Here is a 22,796-nt window from a genome sequence, read left to right on the forward strand (position 1 = left end):
GAGTAACCAGAGCAAATGATATCCTGGTGACTCGGGCTACTTTGGCTGAACAGAGTAGCCAAAACATTTTAAAAATCTAGAAACCCTGAGTAACCAGAGTTCTGGATACTGGATGAACTCTGGCTACTCTTGCTGAACTCTGGCTACTCTGGCCAGCCAGAGTAACCAGAGTTCTGGATACTGGATAAACTCTGGCTACTCTTGCTGAACTCTGGCTACTCTGGCCAGCCAGAGTTACTAACCAGAGTTCTGGCTACTCTTGCTGAACTCTGGCCAGCCAGAGTAACCAGAATTCTGGCTACTCTGGCTGAACTCTGACTACTCTGGCCAGCCAGAGTAACCAGAGTTATGACTTCTCTGGCTAGACTCTGGCCAGCCAGAGTAACCTGAGTTATGACTTCTCTGGCTGAACTATGGCTACTCTGGCCAGCCAGAGTAACCAGAATTTTGTCTTCTCTGGCTACTCTGGCTGAACTTTGGCTAATCTGGCTAGCCAGAGTAATCAGAATTCTGACTTCTCTGGCTACTCCGGCTGAACTCTGGCTACTCTGGCTGCTCTGGCTAATTTCACGCACATTATGACCGATTGCCGTCACCTCGTAATGCTTCGATCTTTATTTATCAATTCGCAACGTATATGTTCCAGGCCACGACTATAACCTTAATTAAAGTCTATATGGCAATAATGTTGGACCAAATTGTCTTAAAACTTCTCATTTAGGCCTTTATTAGATGTACATCGCCGGCATGTCAAAACTCTGCAAATCCCCATTTACCGATTTACAAAAAGAAACTTTTTGATCGATTGCATTCGACACATAATTCATCATTTATTTACAAATGTATATTTATCAAAAGGGCCTCCGTGGCCGGTTGGTTAATGTCGCTGACTTCGAATTGCTTGCTCCTCATCGATGTGGATCCAAGCCTCACTCGGGGCGTTAAATTCTTTATGGAAGGAAGCCATCCAGCTGGCTTACGGAAGGTAAGTGGTTCTACCCGGGTACACGCACGTGATGAAATAATGCATTTGGGTGGTCCTTCGCCGTCAAAGCTGGAAAGTCGCCTTATGGCTTATAATTGCGTCGGTGCGACGTTAAACCGAACAAAATAAATGAATAAATAAATAAATTCATTTATTCATAAAAGTATTTCATTCTGTCCACGATTATGTATCGATCATATTCTTGGTTAAATCCCTCATGCACGAGTAATTGTGCCCGGCACCCCAAAGTGCCCGCATGCCGCCTTCAAAATCCTTTTTACACCGTTTGCCATTGGCTCTGAATTCATTATGTTTCATTCATTTATTCATAAAGAATATTATCCGGTCCCAAACGATATTATGAATGGATCAAATCTTAGTTGAAACACATTGCCTCTGAGCAGAAACAACAGTAACAACACAAAAGTGTTATGTACTTCATATTTTTGCATTTATTGATATCATCTTGAAACTGCACGTGAACATGCATACAAGTGTAAACGTAAAAAACCAACAGCAGAAGAAATAATAATGCTGTAACAGTCCACAAAAGTATGGCAATACTTCTGTTATACCTAGCAGTGTAGACAGTAACCTTGTCGTTTAAGAAAAACAACAACAACAAAAAAAGACACACAAGAAAAAATCATGCCCTGTACAGTTTCATTTGAATGGAAATTGTACCTGGTGCAATATCTGGTTAAATGTATTACCTATTTGTTATGTTAGTGACCGTGATAGAACCCTATTGACCTTTGATCTCCGAGTGTGACCTTTATCTTTAACATGGGGGTCTTGGTGTTACGCATGAAACATCGTCATATTATGATGAACATTTGTGTCAAGTTATTTTAAATTCCCTTGATGGATGACAGAGTTATGGGCTGGGCAGGAAAGAATACATATTGATCTTTGACCTCTGTGAGTTTGACCTTTCAGGTTATGAGCCTTGGTGTTGCGCATGACACATTATGGGATGCATTTATGCCATGTAATATATGACTCCCTTCAAGGATGACAGAATTTTTGACTACATAGCAAAAAATACACTACTGAGTGTGACCTTGACCTTTGAGCTAGGGGTCTGAATGTTGCACATGGCACATCGCCTTATTATGTAGTACATTTGTTCCAAGTTATATAAAAATCGTTTCTATATTAACAAAGGTATGGACAGGACAGGAAGGAAAAAAATATTAATGACTTTGACCTTTGAGTGTGACCTTGAACTTTGAGCTAGGGAGATATGTGTTATGCATAACACATTGTCTTATCATGTGATACGTTTGTGCAAAGTAATATTAAAATCCCTTCAAGGACAGGAAAGAAGCACTGCTTACATTTGACTCCGCGTATGGCCTTAACCTTTCAGCTAGGGTGTTTGGTTTTCAGTATGACACATCGTCCGATTATGGTGACTATCTGCGCCAAGTAATATTAAAACTGCTTGATAGATGGTTGAGTTGCAGACGGGACAGGATAAAAGCCATGTTGGCTTTTGAATTTCAGTGTACTTCGAGTTAGGGGTCCGGGTTATGCTTATAACACGTCGTCTCATTATGGGGAACATTTGTGCCAAATAATATTACAATCCTTTGATGGATGACAAAATAGACGGACGCTGCAAGTATTATATGCCGCCCCTAATGGGGATGTGGATGGGATGGATACTCTACTGCTCACCGGTAAACTGATTTGCAGTTCTCATGTTTTATTTATGATGCTTTGCCGTAAAAGGTTGTATAACGTTTACATTTTCGCATTTCTTTTTATAAATAATGAAACACATGTTTCTTGCACAGCTAGCATTTTATATTTTGTTGCGATAACAGAAAAAAACACGTTGAAAGTTACTTTTTCGCCATTTGCGTTGTCTCCTTCAATAAGAAATACAATACAATTACTTATCTTCGCCTGCCATGACCTTCGATGACAAAACGGCAGATTAAAAAAAAAAACAGAAAAAAAAACGTTCCGTTGGCGGAGACAATTTATGTATTTCATACATATAGCCATAAAATCCGATTCCTACCCGAATATAAACGAGCAGTTTTGACAGGCTGGCTAAGATGATTTAAGAAAGAAAAATTAGATAGCAAAGTGTAAGTAAGTAAGCAGGATTGAACATAATTTTTAGTCTTATTAGTTTGCATTTTGCTTGTTCTGACCGCCTGTAACGTTATTTTCAAGCAATGTACATGTCAAAATGCTGATTTTCACTTTGCTAATGGTTCGTTGTTACAGGGGCAAAAACTTTTTAAAATGATTTTTTCCGTATTTTGATTGTCTCAGGAAACATAATCATTGTAACATGGCTTATTGACACATGCTGTATCCTAGATATGTTACGTCCACCTGTGTTTTTCTCCAGGCAAGCACATTTCTGGCCTTTAAGTGACATTATTAAAGATATCTTAGAAATAGAAATGTCCTAACATCACCTCTGTAGAACTTTAGAAATATCTGCAATATTTCTGATTCCGTGGATCAAACAGCACATGTACTGTATTTACAGAACAGTTATATCCATTGTCTTTATTTCTAAAAATTATAAACTTGTCCATAAAACGTACATATAGTAGTCCAAAATAACAAACATTTAGGACATATACATCTTTGCAATAGGAAGTTAAAATATTGGTTTTGATGTTTTTGTCAATTATTCCTTTATTATTGGATTAAAATCAGATTAAGAAGTGAAAAGTACTTTTATAATGCTCTATAATTTCAACTAAAATTTAGGAAATAAAATGTAATTTGGGATTTTTTAATTAAAACTTGGACAATATAAAAATGCTGTATTATTTACATTTAAGAACAAAAGTATGTTGTCTACTGAGAAAAAATATTTTATGAACCTAAATTTGGCTCTTGATTGTATCATTGTCAAGTCACATTGAATCATCGTAATGTGAATTCAGTACTTTTATCTACAATGACGTACATTTTATAACGCTTATCTTGGTCTCAGGTTTGTAGGTTAGATAACAAATCTAGTCATTACAAGTACCATTGCAGCGGTAGACGCGGAATACTTTGAAATATGGCGAATATAATACCGTGGACTATTTTGGTAAGAATATCCTATAAAATTAAAAAAAAAATATAAAATACTTAAAAATACTAATATTAACAGAAATTATCTTTTCTTTTTTAAAAAAAAATGGCACATAAAGATGAAATCGGGTCTGCTTAGAGAAAATGACACCTTGATTATTTTTCGAATTGTTTTCTTATGGACATCAAAATATTACCCTTGGATATAAAAAAGTCCTCCTTTTGGTCAAAAATTTGCAATTTTGTTTTCTTCTATTTGAACTGTATCCTTAACCTGTTCATTTGTAAATTAGAATCATCATTACTTTAGATATCACCAATTCAAAATGCATGTGGTAAGTACATATTTAAAATATTTATTTAGATAAGACATATTTTGTTTTCAAAATCTGTCGTATATGCATTTAATGAATTTTAAGTTGCTGTTTTCAAACAACGATCTAATATATTAGCATCTTCATTTCAGGAAAAAATGAAACTCGAGTGTGTAAGCAAAGAATAATTTTGGAAATTGACAAACTTTTTTTATTATTTTAGAATTATTATCACACCGATATTGTTATTAAATTATTGAGATATTGCAAACAATTTTTGGTATGTCTAACTGCTAGTAAAGAGTATAAACGTGTAATGAATTATTACATTAATAAATATAAGCATGACAATACTAAGAAATTACGTAAAATGCAATCAAAAATTCCTAAACAATACTGGAATTTCTTGAAAAGGCTTAAGCCAAAATCAAATACGAAGCCATCTCCGTCAATTAATGAGTTTTATGAACACTTTAAGAAAATTAACAGTAATCCAAATAATGAGCAAGGTATAACTTTTGATCAAACGTTTATTAATAATTCAAACCTATTCATTAATAAAGAAATAACCCATGATGAAATTTTAAAATGTATAAATAAACTCAACAACGGTAAAGCTTCAAGTCCAACAGATAAGATACTAAACGAATATATCAAGTATACAAAACACATGCTTTTACCTATCTATAAACAGTTATTTAATATTATACTAGATTCTGGCCATATTCCTAAAGTTTGGTTAGAAGGGTGGATAATTCCAATCTATAAAAACAAAGGTTGTCCTAATAGTACTAATTCATATAGACCAATCACAATACTATCATGTCTTGGGAAATTATTTACAGCTATTTTAAACACTAGGTTAACCAACTATATGGATGAATTCCAATTACTGAATGAAAGTCAAGCAGGCTTTAGAAGTGGCTACTCATGTTCTGATCATTTATTTACCTTGCATTCATTAATAGAAATATTAAAAAAGCGTAAACAAAAACTTTTCTGTGGATTCATAGATTTTTCACAATGCTTTGATAAAATCTGGAGATTCGGATTATGGCATAAATTACTTCAACATTTTGTTAATGGTAAACTTTTCCAAGTCATACTTAATATGTACAATAATATTAAGTCTTGTGTAGTGCACCTAGGTGATAGCTCACCATTTTTCATTTCAGAAATCGGGGTACGTCAAGGGGAGAACTTGAGTCCGATTTTGTTCTCCATATATCTAAATGATCTCCAAACATATCTAGAATCAAACGGTATCAATGGTGTAGAATTGAAAGACGTTATGAATAATGAAACGTGGCTAAAATTACTAGTACTTCTCTACGCTGATGATACTAATAGTATAATATTGTCTAACTCTGCAGAAGATTTTCAAAATTGCTTAACATCATTCAACTCGTATTGCTCTGAATGGAAACTCAAAGTAAATGTTGATAAAACCAAAATAGTTATCTTTGGTAGTAGGAACGCGAGAGATAGATTTAATTTTACTTTGGGTGATGAACCGATTGCTATCGTTGATTCTTATCATTATCTGGGTATGACATTTACCAGCAATGGGTCTTTTCTAACTTGTCGTAAACATGTTACACAACAAGCCAATAAGGCACTCCACTTGTTATATTCTAGATGTAGTAATGCAGACTTGCCTATTGATCTCACATTGAAACTGTTTGATCACACAGTACTGCCTATTCTAACCTATGGGTCAGAAATTTTTGGATTTGAAAATTTAGACCTCTTGGAAAAGATCCATAATACATTTTTAAGGAGAATTACTTATGCCAGAAAGAGCACACCAAATTATATGTTGCTGGGTGAACTTGGAAGATATCCAGTTTCTGTCACAATCAAAACCAGAATGATTTCTTTCTGGGTTAGATTATTATTAGGAAAACAGAGTAAAATTTCCTATATCCTATATCAATATATGTTAAATAATTATGACCAAAATTTTAAATGGATAAACAGAATTAAAGACATACTAAATTCGGTAGGCAGACCTGACTTATGGGTGAATCAAAATAGCTCTTTAAATAAAAGTACTCACTTACGTATTAAGATTAATTTAATTGATCAATATAAACAACAATGGCATGATCAAATGCAACTTTCGAATAAAGGAAAAGTTTATAATAGTTTTAAAAAATCCCTTTGCTATGAAAAATATTTTAATATTCTACAACGAAACGACTATTTGACACTTTTCAAGTTTAGAACTTGTAATACGCGAATTCCGTCAGAAACAGGTCGTTATGATGGCACCGCTTTTCTTGACAGATTTTGCCCACTTTGTCAAACGGACTCTCCCGGAACAGAGAGCCATTACATTTTCAAATGTAGTTACTTTGTTAACCAAAGGAATGAACTGCTTAATAATCATAACTTGACAATCGGAAACGATATTGCATTTGCAAAGATTATGAACTCGATAAATGAGAGAGATCTTGTAAACTTATGCAAATTCATTCGTGCAGTTTTGGCAAAATTCTAGAGTATTTTACAACAATTAAAATAAACATTAAATCTGCAATTACACTTACCGAAACAGCACGTGTAATAATAATCCAATAAAAATATAAATCCACAAGACAATGATTCATCATGCGCGTCTTTTATCTTATTATGGCATTTTATTAGAATCACATAATCAATGACCATTAATCAATTATCGTCAATTCATCTTATATGCAATAATAGCGTAACATCTCTTAATAACCTTATTGACTTAGCACTACTTTATATTATGAGAAGAAATAGTCCTAAATGTAAACATACATATACATGTATATTTTTATTCAAGTCAACTCATGCATGTAATCTGAATAAAGTCATCTTGTTTGACAAATGACCATCTCAAACGTATTTTAGAATGTTGAAACTTCAATATGCTTGCTGCAATAAACACCAACTTTCTTTATCTTTCTTTCTCTATAGTTGATAATGACGTCTTAATATCTTAATATGTAACTTTAATACATTGAATATTTGATCAGAAATATATGAATTCCCCCACCATCTGTATCAAATTTTGATCATGTATGACATCATTAACGCTTGAATTTGATATTGTTTAAACTTGTGCATCTATCTTTATGTTTACTACTGGATATATACTGTCATGAATAACTCTATTAGAAAATCCCCATATTGTATATGTAAATATATACTTGGGTAGTAATAAAGAAATCTGTCTGTCTGTCTGTCTGCTACTTAATTTAGTAATCCCTTGTTTATTAATTTTATTACCTTTTATGGCAAAAAATCTTAAAACCATACTATAGGGGTCAATAAACGGTAATTAATAATAGAGGTTGATAGCGGTTAATTTTGCACTAATAATCTAACTAAACAAAATATTCTTTTTGTCGGCTACTTCAGTTTTGTTATAATGCTTCACGACCAAGCAATACTTAAACTAAATCCTTGAGGCGAAAGTCAAATCTTATTTCATAGATTGAAAGCAAGCTACATTGCTCCATAAGTAAATGTATGTTATTATACATCTTTTTGCATAGAGTTTCTTACGAGGGTATTCAATAACTACCCAGAAATGTGTTCTCATTTTAATGTCATTTTTTTTGTCTGGCTCCATTTTGCTAAGATTTGAAAATATGACGGTATGAACATATCAAATGCGAATATCTAAATAACAAATTTCAGAACATGCACAATATTTATTTGTCGTCTCCTAGGAAACACCACTACTTCAAAAAACGGCCGAATATTATTATGACACTGTCATGTTACACAAAATAAATCAATACAACAAGTGATTAAAATTGGTTCAATGTTTATTGTCATTAAATGTATTTCTACACCCTCCTAGGAATAAATAAATACCGTTCATATGATCTTGTTATCGTGTTGAAGAAATTGGACACTGATCTGTGATACCGTATCAAGGAGCTCTTTAATCTATAAAACGTGACTGAAAGTTATTTTTCGTGTATGTACCACGAATCGTCGGCAATATTTATGGACCACTTTTAAATGTCCTGCTTTACTAATATTTTTCCTCTTCATGATATTGTCCCTTAAATCTTTTGCAGCATTCCTTGATTTTCGGTTCAAAACAGAAAATATTATCTCATTTCTCCGTTCAACACTGATTTTCAAGCAATGAGCAACACAATATGCCTGCAAAACATTTCAATGATGTCACATTTATAATTTGACGTGATTGACGTAACGCCTACACTTCACATCAATGAACCAAATTTAAGAAAAGGTAGCTTGAATAATAGGTAAGTGGCAAGTAATTTTACAGTTTAGTACTGCAGACAGCTGGCACCTGATCAGAAAGAAAAACAACGCTGTTGATGTTATACCCTACCCCTATGCATGCTGACATGAACGGAACAATATACTAATCCAATTCAATCGCGTATTCACACGTACAGTTGTACAACGCGCTGTTAGGTAAATTCGTACTGTGCATATTGAACAAGTAATTTATCTTCCATCGTGCACCGGTCACATTGCCTTAATAGTTCTTATCGCAGAACATTCCGTAAAGTATAAATTTTCATCAACGTTTTATGAACTTCCTTAATGTAGTTCCGGTCTAGATAACAAAATCATTCTGATTGGCTGATATGGAAATATATGTCAATCGTCGCTTAACTACACATGTACGCTGGAATATGTACATGTATATGCAACATAAATGTGAAATGTGAAATGTGAATTAATGAACAATATAATTTGCACCACTGTACGATTTCAAAATTAAAATCATTTCTAAGTTTACTTTCATTCATCACTTTGAGTTTTATCGCCATGTATCAAGTGTAGAACTATATATAAATAATATTGTCGAAAAAGGCGAGACGTCACGGACTTTTTACTGGTTTTGTATGCTTGGATCTTGCCATGTTAATGAATGTTTTCTGCTAAATATATGAACAGGAAGTATCTGGATTCTCTGTCATTTCAAATTTATTTTGCAACAGTTTCTCAAACTTTGTCATGAAGTCTGATTTCTTTGTTTTTCAAATGCAAATACACCTGCAGATGATAGTACTTTTATACGCATTTGATAGCCAATAACCGTTGAAATATTGTTACATCATTAGGTATTTCTGCATTTGGTGTTTTTGCTGTTTTTTGTCTTCTTCAAGTTCACTTTATTTCTTTGCATTGATCTAAATTTGCATTATTTCTTTCTCGGGCGGATCTGAACCATCACTTTAAAATTGCTACCAGTCGTTACAAATGATTCAAATATCTTATGACCTCTCGAGAGACATTGTGTCATCGATTGCTGAACGTCCTCAGTAGCATGAACACCTGTGGCAAAATTCACAAGCTTTTCAGGCGCGTTTGTATGATCAAATTGATCAATGTAATTAATAGTTTTCTCGTTTCGCTTTTGTCTCACCGTGGTGTTTGGTGTTTCCGTCATTGTTTCTGTTGCCAATGCTTAAATAAAATGCAATTAAATCCAGAGATGACAGAGGTCGTACCAGACACCTACAGGCAAATGCATTTTCTTTTAGTGTCAGACTTATGATTCCATACTGACCCTGTAGCGCTTTACAAGGACTTTATGCGCTATAGTCTAGCATTGTAAAATATGCCCGATGCCTGTTAAGCATACAAGTTTAAAGAATCCCTCTTTGAATTCTTGTGGTAGCCTGTTCATAGTAAGAATTTGAACTGCTATATGTTAAGTTGTACGATCCGACGCAAACAACAAAGGCATAAGCTGCACTGTCCAGTTTGGAGACCTTGTGGAGAAGTTTCATGGGTGTTGATACTCTTAGCCAGTAATCCTCCCATACCAGGAATTTGAGTGACACTTTCCAGCTCTCCTCTGGGAACTCGTCAAGTAGTGGTTACACATGAATAGCGATTGCTTCGCAGACGAATTCTATTTCAGAGGGTGGGTACGAATCCTCTTTCATACATCTGAGTCTTGGCACAATCATATGACATCTTGATGTATATCTTTGTTGTTGTTCACGCGTCAGTTCCAAATGTTGATCAACAGGCGGCTGTATAAAACCTCATCCATCAACTTGAAGGCTGTCAATGCCCAGTCAAATCATTTACGGTCATGGCATTGGCCGCTTTAGCTGAGGCATATGTTCCATCATCAGCCCTAAGATTTTTCAAACCTGCTCCCCCAAATAAAAAAGCCAACTCCATTGAAGTCAGACATAAGAAGATTTATCCAACTTTTGACTGAGATAACACCTTTCAGAGAATCGTTTTGACTTCACACGATTTCAAGAGCTTTTGATAAAAAAAGACGGTAGTACGACTTTGAATTAATTCACGCATAACTCCCTTTCGTCCGTAGAAGTTTTGTGTACACTGTGCTGTAGTCGATAGGTTTGGTAGTGATGATTAGGTTGTAGGCAAAAGTAGAGACTTGTTGCTGGTCTTGACTGGTTGAATTTGTAGAAAATTTGGTCCAATTTGATACTTTACCATCAGCTAAGTCGTCACAGAAGGCAGAGTACCTTACCAGTAAGTGTAGCAACTCCTTCAGTTTAGCTTTATTGACATCATTGGGTGTGTAGGTGGATCTATCTCACCTGGAGTGATAAGACCTTCAAGGACAGGAGATGGCCTTAAGCTCGGCATCTTGTAAGGTATGATGCAAGAAAGAACTATCAGGAGGTTTTGATTTTCTGTCAAATGTTCTGCTAAATGACTTATTAATTGCTGATTTGATATGCTTTCAACAATAAAAAGCTGGTCATAGCATATGTAATCATTTTCCCAATCACAGTCCTTTCATTATGGTCCTAGTTATCTGCCACTGCTATAACAAGTTTCCCTCCTCCTCTGTGTTTAGAAATAATGTCAAATGACGGATATCTTCAACATGGAATGTTGATGGATTTCTCGGCTGCTGACGTTTGAAACATTCGGAAATCTGGATAAGTTCATATGTAACCAATTACGGATATGTCTTCAATCACGTGTAAGCTATTTAATTCTTAATATCTCTATAAATCTGATGCAGGATTAAGACAGAAAAATCGTTCACTAAATCACAAAAGAGTAATGATGCGACAATATGGTGTTAAAAAGTGAAATATAATTTCAGTCTTACATACATCTTACTTTATGCCTTTTCAATTGTTTCAACAAAAATGTAAACATATAAGTCATCGCAACATCACGACATCTCGGTGTTGATGCATAATGGTAATTTTTTGTACTTTCGGTTAAAACTGTATCTTTAAGGCCAGTTGTCACTATTAAAGTCTCCTATCAAAAACTGTGTCAAATTAAACTTTGACAAAAGAAAACTTAGTGACAGTTGCATCATGCAAGAAAGTGCTGAAATTTTAACGCAGAATGAAAAAGAATATATTATGTTAAAGGGAATTCCTATAGTTTTTTATGCGCATCTTTCTGCGCAGCCGACACTTTCTATGGAAAACTGAACTGAAGTCAACATTTGTCGAAACATATTACAGACATTCTTAGATATGAGGTTTCTTGAATGAAATAACATTTTTTGATAAGTTTTATCAGTAATCAAATGTTGATACTGGTTTATATTGTATTGACAAGTATCATGCCTGACAGATATCTTGCTATTTTTGTGGTTGTGTTTCACATCGCATTTTAGTACAAAGACAGTGTTGTTCATATAATGTAAGATAATTGACTTAGTACTGATAAGTCATTATCACCTTTCAGATTATTTAGTATTCAATTATAGAAAGAATTAAGAATTTATAAAACTTTTTTAACTTCTAGCGCACATACATGTAATCAATTTGGCCAGGTTCGCGCCACTTTCCGTCCTAACAGGTGTTGTATTCTAGCGGTCTTAACACAAAATTTAGCCTGGTGACCCATACATTTTTAGCCATTTTTATGTTCACAATACAATTATCTATACACAAGAAAAACAGGAAAAAATTCTATGAAAGAGTTTTTTCAAAATTAAAAAAAAAAATATTCTTCACTATGGGTATTTTTCATTGAAAAAAGTTCACAAAAGTAAATATGAAACAATATTTTTTTCATTTGTACCAATTACTGTAAGGATAGAGTATTACAAATATGGCTATAATATCAAATAAGTATATAATAAAATTTGCAAAAAGAAAAAAGCCTTATTGTGCTGTCTTGATGTATATTTTGGTTGGTATTTATAAAAAAGCAGAACATTATGAAAATGTTGAAAACTCGCTGGCAGTTTCAGCAACAGTGGGTGTGTCCAAAACAATTTTTCACAAAAACGAGCCTGGTGACCTATTGTTTTTATTTGTTCATTGTTTTCAGCACAATATTTCATATCATATATGTGAATTAAAAAAAATTCTACAAAAGGAAAAAAACTATAGGAATTCTCTTTAAAATGAGAATTTATATTGAAAAAAATGCACACGTTCTTTTTCATTCTGCGTTAAAATTTCGGCACTTTTTTCAAACGTAGTTACGTCTGTCTTCATGATGAGTAGATCCGCTGTAGCTGTATAAATACATATAGATGGCTTAATATTGCATTATACTCACTAGTTATTGAACAATTTTATATACTTCTTTGTTAGTTAAATGGCTGATTCTGGAACTGTGAAAGGTATTGCCGTTTGTTTTCCTTTCTTTCTATTATTTATGTCTGAGTAATTATACATTATTCAGACAATCGGCACGTTTTACACATAATGCAAATCTAGTGCATTCTGACCAGTGATATACTTCCCCCACTGTTTTTACTGGCTTCCTGAACATAAAACTTGATATATAGTATAGTAACTTGCTTCCCGTTCGGAAGATAAAATCATGCTTTTTGACTTGTGAAAGGTCCAGTACGTACATTAGACTATGAATGGTATCATTAAAGATGTACGAGCGAATTTTTTCTAACGATAAGAATATTTTCATACTCTGTGAGCTTGAAGAACATTAGTTTCTAAGACAAACAAGAGAAGAAAAAACACAGGTCACCGAACTCGTTTTATTTTTATAGGGCATTTTCTTCACCCACTGTTTAAGCATTTCTGAAATTTTGTAAAATTGAAAAAATGGTGGTACTTTATAAAACATATAATATCCCATTTTATGTTACAGGGATTTCATGTCTTACAGGTTAATATGAATACAAGGTGATGTCAGTATTATATAAGCATAAATGTCACTAACAAATCTCTTTCATTTTTACATGTTGACATAATTATCCCACCCACTTTATTTTCAATGGAAAAAATTATTTAGATCTACAAAAAAAAAATTCTGACGGTAAGATTTTCAAAATATTTTGAAGCTTTAATAACACATACAAAAATGCTTCAAAATGGAAAGAAAAAAAAGTTGGGGATCACCGTGCATCTAAGAGATTTATTAAGAAAAAACAGTTAAAAACTGGTAAATTTTGATTTTTTTTTGTACTTTTTGTTTTAATCTAAATTTTCTAGATAAAAAAAAAGTCTATCTTGAAAACTTTTATTCAATGATAACCGGCCGCTGTTTTGACCGCTGTTTTGACGACGTCCGCGTATAGTCAGGGAGATCGTTCCTTATATGATGTAGCAGTTGTTCCGTCTGGTGAACAGAATGGCCAGGAAGCTGATTTTATTGTGAAATGCCACAAAATATGTGCAATTTATAATATTATCGTGTTTACTAATGGAAAGGAAATATAATGCAAATATAAGAAATTAAACTTTTTGTTCGGTGTTCATGCGAAATGAAAGACAGAATAGGATCGGAAAATTAAACATGGATCGCTAGCGTGATTCATGGATTTGCCGGTCCTATTCTGACGTTCATTTCGCATGAACACAGAAAAAAATCATTTCATTTCTTAAGTGAATCATACGAACAAATGAGTCAGCATACGTAGGACTTTTTATAAATCTCTCTACCGGCATCAGAACGATTCCGTAGCTATCAATACAAGCTCAAGAAGAGAAAAATACGAAATTCAACCAAATTTTTCAGTATGAATTAAGAGAGTTTTTTAATATATTTTCAGGTATTCTCATACATGTGTAGTGTTCATGCTATATTGCAGAAAAGTAAGTAACAAAATTTAGACCAACATGGAGATCTTTGTGAATGAATGTAGCAACTATTTAATTTGGTAATCTATAATGCTATCTAGCTCTTTGTAATTTGAATTAGATATGCTGCTATGTAATAAACTGAATCAGAATCAACACTTATTTTTGCTCTTTTCTGAGCCAAAAGGATGTCTTTTATTTTAGGCCATTATGGAAAGGAATTCTATATCGGGATGATTGCTGCTCGTACCTGGACACCAGATTTCCAAATCGATATTGCATCAAAAGAAAAGGGGAACATGTACCTCGACATCCCATATTTGAACATACACCGGAACCAAAGCTTGCCAACAGGAGATACCACTTTGACGGTTAGCAATGCATTAATTCGTGGGGGAACATTTACAGAAAACCGTGGTATATACTTGAGTGCAGATGTACCTGTGGCTGTATATGTGACATGGAAACCTGTAAATGGTGTTACCGATACTTACTTAGCATTACCTTTGTCTTCATTAGGAACACGATACACTGTTGCTTCTTATGATCCTTGCCCCCCGTCAGTAGGTTGTAGCATTGACCGATCTACAATGATGATAATCGGTGTATATGATAATACAACAGTAAGTGTGACTGATAGTAACAACAGAATCACTATAGTAAGATTAGATTGTCAAGATGTTCATCAACTGTCACGTCAAACAGACATTTCCAATACGGTCATTTGGTCAGATAAGCCAGTTTCTGCTATATCTGGAACGTCCTGTGCTTTTGTTCCGCATGGCGTTAGTGACTGTGATATGCTTTTGGAACAAATGATTCCATCACAATCGGCTTGGGATACAGTATTTATTGTTCCTCCTATCTTCCCTAAACTAGGATATCTTGTTAAAGTATTTTCTGCCAGTAATGAAAAATATTGCTTAAAAAATGTTTCAACAACACTTTGTAACCAGGCGTATAAAGAGGAATATTTAATGGGAACCGGTCCAGTAATAATTACTTCAAATGATTCAATAAGTGTTGTGCAGTATGGTGTGGGAGAGTACTACGATCAAATTCCGTCTGATGGATTTATGACTGTGATTCCAGGCATAGGCAACTATTTGAATAGCTATTACTTTGTCATTCCTAGAATTTATTCCTCACTTACAAACAGCTTGTCAATCGTTGTTCCTACTACCGAAGCTGGAGGTCTCCGTTTAGATGGATCACAGTTGATTTCGACGAAATCATATTCAGTTCCGGACCCGTTTTCCAACTATACTTTACTTATCATAAACGTAACTGTTGGTTACCATGAACTGAATCATATCCATACCGACGTAATGTTTGGAGTGACTGCTTACGGGTTAGATACTTTTATTGGATATGGTTTTCCCGTCGGATTTGGATTTCCGTTAGGTAAAATCTTGTTTTCTTTCTACTGCAGTTATCAAATAGGCAACTGGTCTAAAACCCGATCAAATAAGTTATCATTATCGTACGTATTTCCTTACAGGTTCTAATGTTTAACAATATATGCATCATGCATAAAATGTTATTCTTGTAAAATAATCAAGGTTAGACAGTACACCAGCTACACACCTGTCAAGCTGATATTGTTGATGCATTTATCTAATTGTTTATTATATCACATCCTCACGTTTTGTACATCAAATTGTCAGACAATACATATAACCGATGTTATGATATACTAGTAGCTATATAATAGAGCTACAGATATTTAGATGAGGAGAAGTGGTCAGAAGGGCTTAGAAGTCCGGCTGGACTTAGACCTAGGAATGGGTCTCGCGGATATTAAGTTAGGTTTAGATATGACATTTGTTAAGACTTAAGAAGTTACGAAATAAATTATGAAAGTATGTACGAAATATTCTACTGTGTAAATAAACATCAAAAATGTACAGACTCGTGTTGTGTCGTGTTTGTGTTGTGTTACGCTACATTCTGCGACAAATTTCATTCTCTTAATCTTTTACAACTACATATATGATATATGCTGCACGCATAAACTGTTGTTCTGTGACAGAATTTCATTCCCTTATCGAAAACGAACAACACCTATCATTGCAAGTTTGATAGATGCTTGGCCTTCTTCTTCTACTGTGTAACATAGCTCGCATTCCTCTGAAACATTAAAATTATGTATTTTGACATGACAGTATTATAAAGTGATACAAGGTGTATTTTTGTTGAAAAATCCCTTACTACTCCAGTGTATAAACCAACTACGGCACCTGAAACAGTCACTACTTCTGATGTGCATCCTGTAGAACTTACTACTTCACCAACGCAGATGTCAAAGAGTGAGCATTTAATAACGAAACATTTAAGATATTTATACTGTTTTTATTAGTAATTTCTATAGCTGATTTTTTTCAAAAGCATGCTAAATATGAAAAAAAAACATATCATCTAGGTAACAAGGTAACATTCTCCAAGTTTAAAAGAAACTGAATTTTAGAAGAAACAAAATATTTTCATACATAAAAGACAAATTTCGAGTCCGAATGAAGGGTTCAACTTAAATAATGATACACTACACACGTTCACGTATGCCTTTTTAGAGTCAAGAGATGTGGAAATCAATGTTACCTTGAAAAAAGAAATTAAATTTCAATATGAATAACAATATGGTTTCCAGGTGGTTACATTAACTGTTGCTTATCATAAATCAATATTTTTTTTAGTATAAAATGTCTTCTTTATTTAAAAAAGTGACCTAACACGATATAAAATTCTGTTTCATTTCATTTGGACTTAAGTGTGTTTGCTTTTATAATATATCAATATAATTTTAAGCATAAAATGTCTTTTTTTAAAAAAAAACAACCTGAAATTATTATTTAAAATGATTTTTATTACTTTGTGACAAAGTTAAATGTAACTACATGTATATAACACTGTCTCATGATTTTTTATAACGCAGCTGTAACGTGTTACTCTTGTGATGACCTTAGTTACGTTGAACTGTGTGATGTTGTCAAGCACTGTGACGTTAATGAGGTTTATTTTTATAATTATTTTATTTTCAATCAAGATTAATTAAAATGATGAAAAATGCATTTTATTAGTTATATGAAAAATGGATACCAAACAGATCGAATTACATACAAAATACCATGATCAGATATGCATGTATATACTCGTATGATCTCCTATTTTAAATTCTAAGCTAACAATCGGGATGACAACATGTAATATTTAGAAAGCATGACTTGATCCAATCGAGACATTTTCATCTTTACTTGTAGGTTTGTTACCTGAAGAGTTACATGAAATTTGGGCGAAAGTTATACAGGTCAGGATGTATGCAGTCAAACGTAAGTGGAAACATCGTTAACATATTATCTAAATAAAAGTTGTGTATTTAAAAATATGTAATGTTGTTATCATTATTATGCCCCACTTCGAAGAAGGAGGGGTATATTGTTTTGCAGACGTCAGTCGGTCGGTCGGTCGCTCGGTCTGTCGGTCGGTCGGTATGTAGAAAACCCGTTTCCGCTTGGGCCTAGGATAAGGAAATTCGATAGAGAGATTATTCTAGACCAGCAGTTGACCCCTATTGATTTTGAGGTCAGTAGGTCAAAGTTCAAGGTCACATTGGCCAAGAACAGTTAAACGGTTTCCGGACGATAACTCAAGAAAGCTTAGGCCAAGGATCATGAAAGTTAAAAGAGAGGTTAATCTTGACCAGCAGATGACCCCTATTGATTTTGAGGTCAGTAGGTCAAAGATCAAGGTTACAGTGACCAGGAACAATTAAACAGTTTCCAGGAGATTACTTGAGAACGCTTAGGCCTAGATGACAAAACTTGATAGGGAGATTGGTCATGGCCAGTAGATGGTCCCTATAGATTTTTTAAGCAGTAGGCTGAAGGTCAAGGTCACTTTGACCTGGAACAGTTAAACCCTTTCCGGATGATAACTTGAGAACGCTTGGGCCTAGGATCACGAAACTTAATAGGGAGGTTTATCATGATCAGCAGATGACCCATGTTGATTTTGAGGTCAATATGTCAAAGGTCAAGGTCACATTGAACCAGAACAGTAGAACTTTTGTTTACTGTGAGCAAATAATTTCTGTTCCTTGTGCAATTACTGATTGCATCAAGGGGGCATTTTGTGTTCTTCGAGTTCTTGTTTTTCTTTTTAAGCGAGATGCCAGATGATTAGAAATCTCAAAACTTAACGAAGATCTTTTTTGAAGCGTAAAATTGATAGCAGCCCCGAACTGATTTTTATCGAGTTATTTCTTGAGAGGAAGTATACAACGTTCCTAAAGCAAAGCTGACTAATTTGAGACATTGCAATATAATTTTCAGCCTTATTGCATTTAATCGCTAATCTTCTTCTTTTATTTAGAAAAAGTAGATCGCTGTTGTCAAAGCTAATAAAATTTATAAAAAGATCATAGAGGCATAGAATGCTACCTAGTAAAATGACTTTAAACTTGGTATAAGAAGTCATGACCTAAGGGCGAATTGCAGAGAAGTAGGCGAAAGTCTTATATTTACTCGTGTATGTAGACTAATATAAACCTGACTAACGTCTGACACTTGATTACTTTCTCATCAGATGTGTTTGCAAGAAATGGACTTCTATCAACATTTGCCGGATAAATGTATCGAGTGCTGTCCAGAACATTACTGTAACCATAAAGGATGTGGTGATAACGGTATTATTAGATAGGTTGCAATTTCATGCTTGAAAGATCAAGCATTCGTTTAACATCTGTATTAATGTTCCAATAGCTGCATTAACCTTTATCCTGCTAAATTTTTAAAATGGACGGGTCCATCATTCAATTTGGGCAGCACCACTTATTATTCAAAGGGACGTTCGCTGAAAATTTACTGATTGAGTAGCAAACAGTGAAGACCATATGATCAGCCTGCAAGGACGTGCAGGCTGATCTTGGTCTGCATTGGTAGCAAAGGCAAAATCACTTGCCGCCATCAGACTAAAGGTTAACAAAGACTAAAGAATTACGCTATGAATTTAGCTGCAGTCAAGTTATCGGACAATTTTAGCACACGCTATTTATGCTGTATATAGGGATTTACTCCAGGTTCGTGTACACGTAATAAATTGCAACCTCTATAATTTTCCATTAAACTCCTTTAACTCTTAATGTCACATTTATTTTCATCATGTTTAATTTTTTTTTATACCAAATACCATTTTATTCATAAATAGACTGAAGTATGACTTGTTTCTAAAAGGATCACGATGATATATTGGCATTTTGCATTAAGTTATGACAAAACAATTGGTGAAAACCTTACATAAAAAAGATTTAAGTTCAAAAGACATTCAGCTAGTTTGTTTTTCAATAGTCTCGTAATATTGCAGTTTGTTCATTCGACCAAAGGTATTTTGAATATACACGAAAACAAATGAGTTGCCACCATACAATTTGCAATCTTGTCTGAACTACATTTGATGCCTTAAAAGCTGTACGCTATCCTTCTATCAAATTGTACACACTCTATTTTATCCACCGTTCAATTACTGTTTGTTTATAACATATCATCTTAGAATGGATATCCAGAAAACCTCAAAAGAAGTCCACATATTTACAGATGTATTTTTCCTCTATTATTTAGGGTTAGTACCACGACATCAACGCGGTCCTCTTTGCTACGACTGCCCCTATGAACAGTCACCGGTAGACTGTAATAAACTTGCACTGTGTGAGCAAAACGAGGTGAGAGGAAGATTTGATATTATATTTCTGTCAACTGGACTGAATCCACGTAATCCGTTATAAGTTTGTTTGTTTTGGGTTTAACACCGTTTTCTTTCAAAGGTATTTCAGGTATGTAAGTTCAGTTAACCTAACCGGGGTTCCTGGATTCTGTACCAGTACAAACCTGTTCTCCGCAAGTAACTGCCAACTTCCCCACAATCCGTTATAAGAGTTTTAGTGCATTGTGGCTTTATTTCACAAAATCCAGAAAAAACTATACATCTTTACAAAGGTCTTCGTTGGTGGCAGTGGCATCTTTATAATCTTTTCATTAATGATTATATTTCATACTATCAATTTTATGGTAAAAAAGTAAATTGTCCCATTGTTAAAATCATTTGATATCACATTTACGACAACTGCTTTAAGAAATTATGCATTTTTTGCATGAATATATAGTTTCTATGACGACTAAGATATCCTGGAATTTCATAACAATTCCATTTACAAAAAGTCGAAATTGCTTTCTTTTTTATTTTTAATTCAAATGAGTCTCTAAACTGAATGAAAAATAAAATTAAAAAATTGAAAATACCACATCATTTTTTACTATATATTCAAAACTACCTACAATCTTTCTTACAGTGTTTGTTTTATGAAGTTTTTCTTTTTCAGTTCTGTAGTATTGAAGAGTTCAAATGGGGAGATCATTCTCATTTCATAATGGGCTGTTCAGATGAACAGGTATATTATTTCAGATATATTTCAAATGAATTTATAGAGGATGTTTGTTTGTTTCAGCATAAGATTGAAATATCTTTCACGAGTGAACACCAGATGCAATAATTTCACGAGTGGTATGGCCGCGATTGAAAATGTAAGATATGGTGTTCATGAGTGAAAGCTGTTTTGATCTTACATTTAAAAGAAACAAATTTTCTTTTTATTTCATGTTTTGAATAAATTAACCATTTTTGTAGTTTCTTACCAGTGAAAAATATATTTGATATTTTTCACTGCGAAAATACCAGATATACATCACTCTGATATTCGATAATTCACTGAAAACATGTCGTATATCCTTCTAAAATAGCATGTATATCCTTCTAGAATATATATTTTCTGATGTGTTTCCTGTTTAAGAATAAACCGAAATAAAGGAATTGCTGCTTTAGTTTTATACTTTATGTGCAGACATATCGCAGAGTATTCTAATTTAGGTTTGCTCAACGTTTAATTGCAGTGTTCTCGTTCATCAAGAGCGGTGCACGTTGCGACACGTGCTTTGCCAGTTTGTCGTTCATGCTGCACGGATGATTACTGCAACCTGAACTGCACAAGAAGTGATGTTTGGTCAATTCTGGTTGGTAAGGAAACTGTTTATAGAATTATTATTATACCAGATTTAATGTATATAAAAAGGAGTAGAAACATATTCGTTTTAGTAGCAGGACAAAATACATATTTAACCGTGACATTTCTAGAACTGATTGATTTGTATAAACCGGGTAAACGCAACAGACATAAAACCAGTGCTGAAGTCCGATTTGATATATTTTTTTTTATTGTAGGATAGGGAAGCAGGAACCGGCATGGCATGCTGAAATGACGAACCTTACTTTATAACATAAATAATCAGACAATTCTTTTGTGTATGTGAGTGCTGTATGTATGTAAACCATAGGTCGTTGTACGAAGGATAGGGAATCTATACCATAATTATTATGGTATAGATTCCCTATCCTTCGTACAATAAATTGCTGTACTATTTTATTGCAATAAAGTATTGTTACTGAAAAGTCATGTTCTGCAACTGACCAGTGACTTCGATATTTCGTGTATTTTACATCCATGTACAGTCAACATATCAAACTAATATCATTCTAGGTTCAAGTGTTAAGTATTAAAATGACAGCTATCAAAATGAGTAAATAAAAGCATAGAGAGATGACTCCGCTTAATCGAGTTTATGAAAAGTATACCAGTGACACCAACAAGCACTGGCTGAAGCGAAACGCTTTTATAATTGAATATTTAATGTACTCGTGGTCCAAAAGATTCTATAATTCTGTCCATACTAAACACTCAATGATTTCGATATATGTTCAAAGGATACAAAATTGGAAATTGGCTATGTTATGTCTTCTGTGTTTTGTCACTTTGATAGATTTTTTTACAGACAGTAAGTCAGTTTGAAGGTTATCCAAATAAGAGAAATGGTAAATGCTTGCATTTTATACTAAATTAATATAGCCCCCTGTCCATAGATAGATATAAACATACCCAGCTTTTTGGAATAGACATCGTGCCTTGTAAGGAGTACTGATGCACGACTTCCTGGTCCCAGAGGTTTTTACCAGTGCTTTATAAGTTAGAATACAAGCATCTTATAAGATTGCCTGCGTAAGACAGGGCTTTCCAAAACCCCAGGGTCAGCGCGGAATGGAAAACCGAGCGCTAGGGAGGTTTTTATTCACGCTGTCCTAAGGGTTGGAAAAACACCTGCCTTACTTAGGTAGACATGTAAAATCATTTTTCTTTCCTACCGATAATGTTATTACCACATTGTCAAAGATGTTGTTAATTAAAAATCACTCATACACTATTACGTCATAATATGACTCACAATATGACGTCAAATGTAGCTAAGGTAATCTCCTACCTGACTAACCTTGTCTTTCCCCGCTAACACGGTGCACAATCACGTGGTCTATGACGTCATGCTGTAGGTATCGCGCCAAGCATTTTTTGTCAACAAA

The 22,796-nt window shown here is 33.9% G+C and overlaps 1 protein-coding gene across 1 annotated transcript; it reads left to right on the forward strand.

The window, feature by feature from the left end:
* Positions 1-3,981: 3,981 nt before the first annotated feature.
* LOC128559932 (uncharacterized) lies at positions 3,982-21,743 on the forward strand. The gene is made up of 11 exons (XM_053553081.1): positions 3,982-4,058; positions 14,315-14,357; positions 14,547-15,746; positions 16,562-16,651; positions 17,275-17,351; positions 17,600-17,668; positions 18,924-19,023; positions 19,955-20,055; positions 20,713-20,781; positions 21,281-21,404; positions 21,609-21,743. Exons 1-11 carry the CDS (start codon positions 4,029-4,031, stop codon positions 21,611-21,613), a joined length of 1,908 nt encoding a protein of 635 aa, XP_053409056.1. The 5' UTR covers positions 3,982-4,028; the 3' UTR covers positions 21,614-21,743.
* Positions 21,744-22,796: the final 1,053 nt, after the last annotated feature.

Source organism: Mercenaria mercenaria, chromosome 10 (assembly GCF_021730395.1).
Source record: "Mercenaria mercenaria strain notata chromosome 10, MADL_Memer_1, whole genome shotgun sequence".
NCBI classification, from domain to species: Eukaryota; Metazoa; Mollusca; class Bivalvia; order Venerida; family Veneridae; genus Mercenaria; species Mercenaria mercenaria.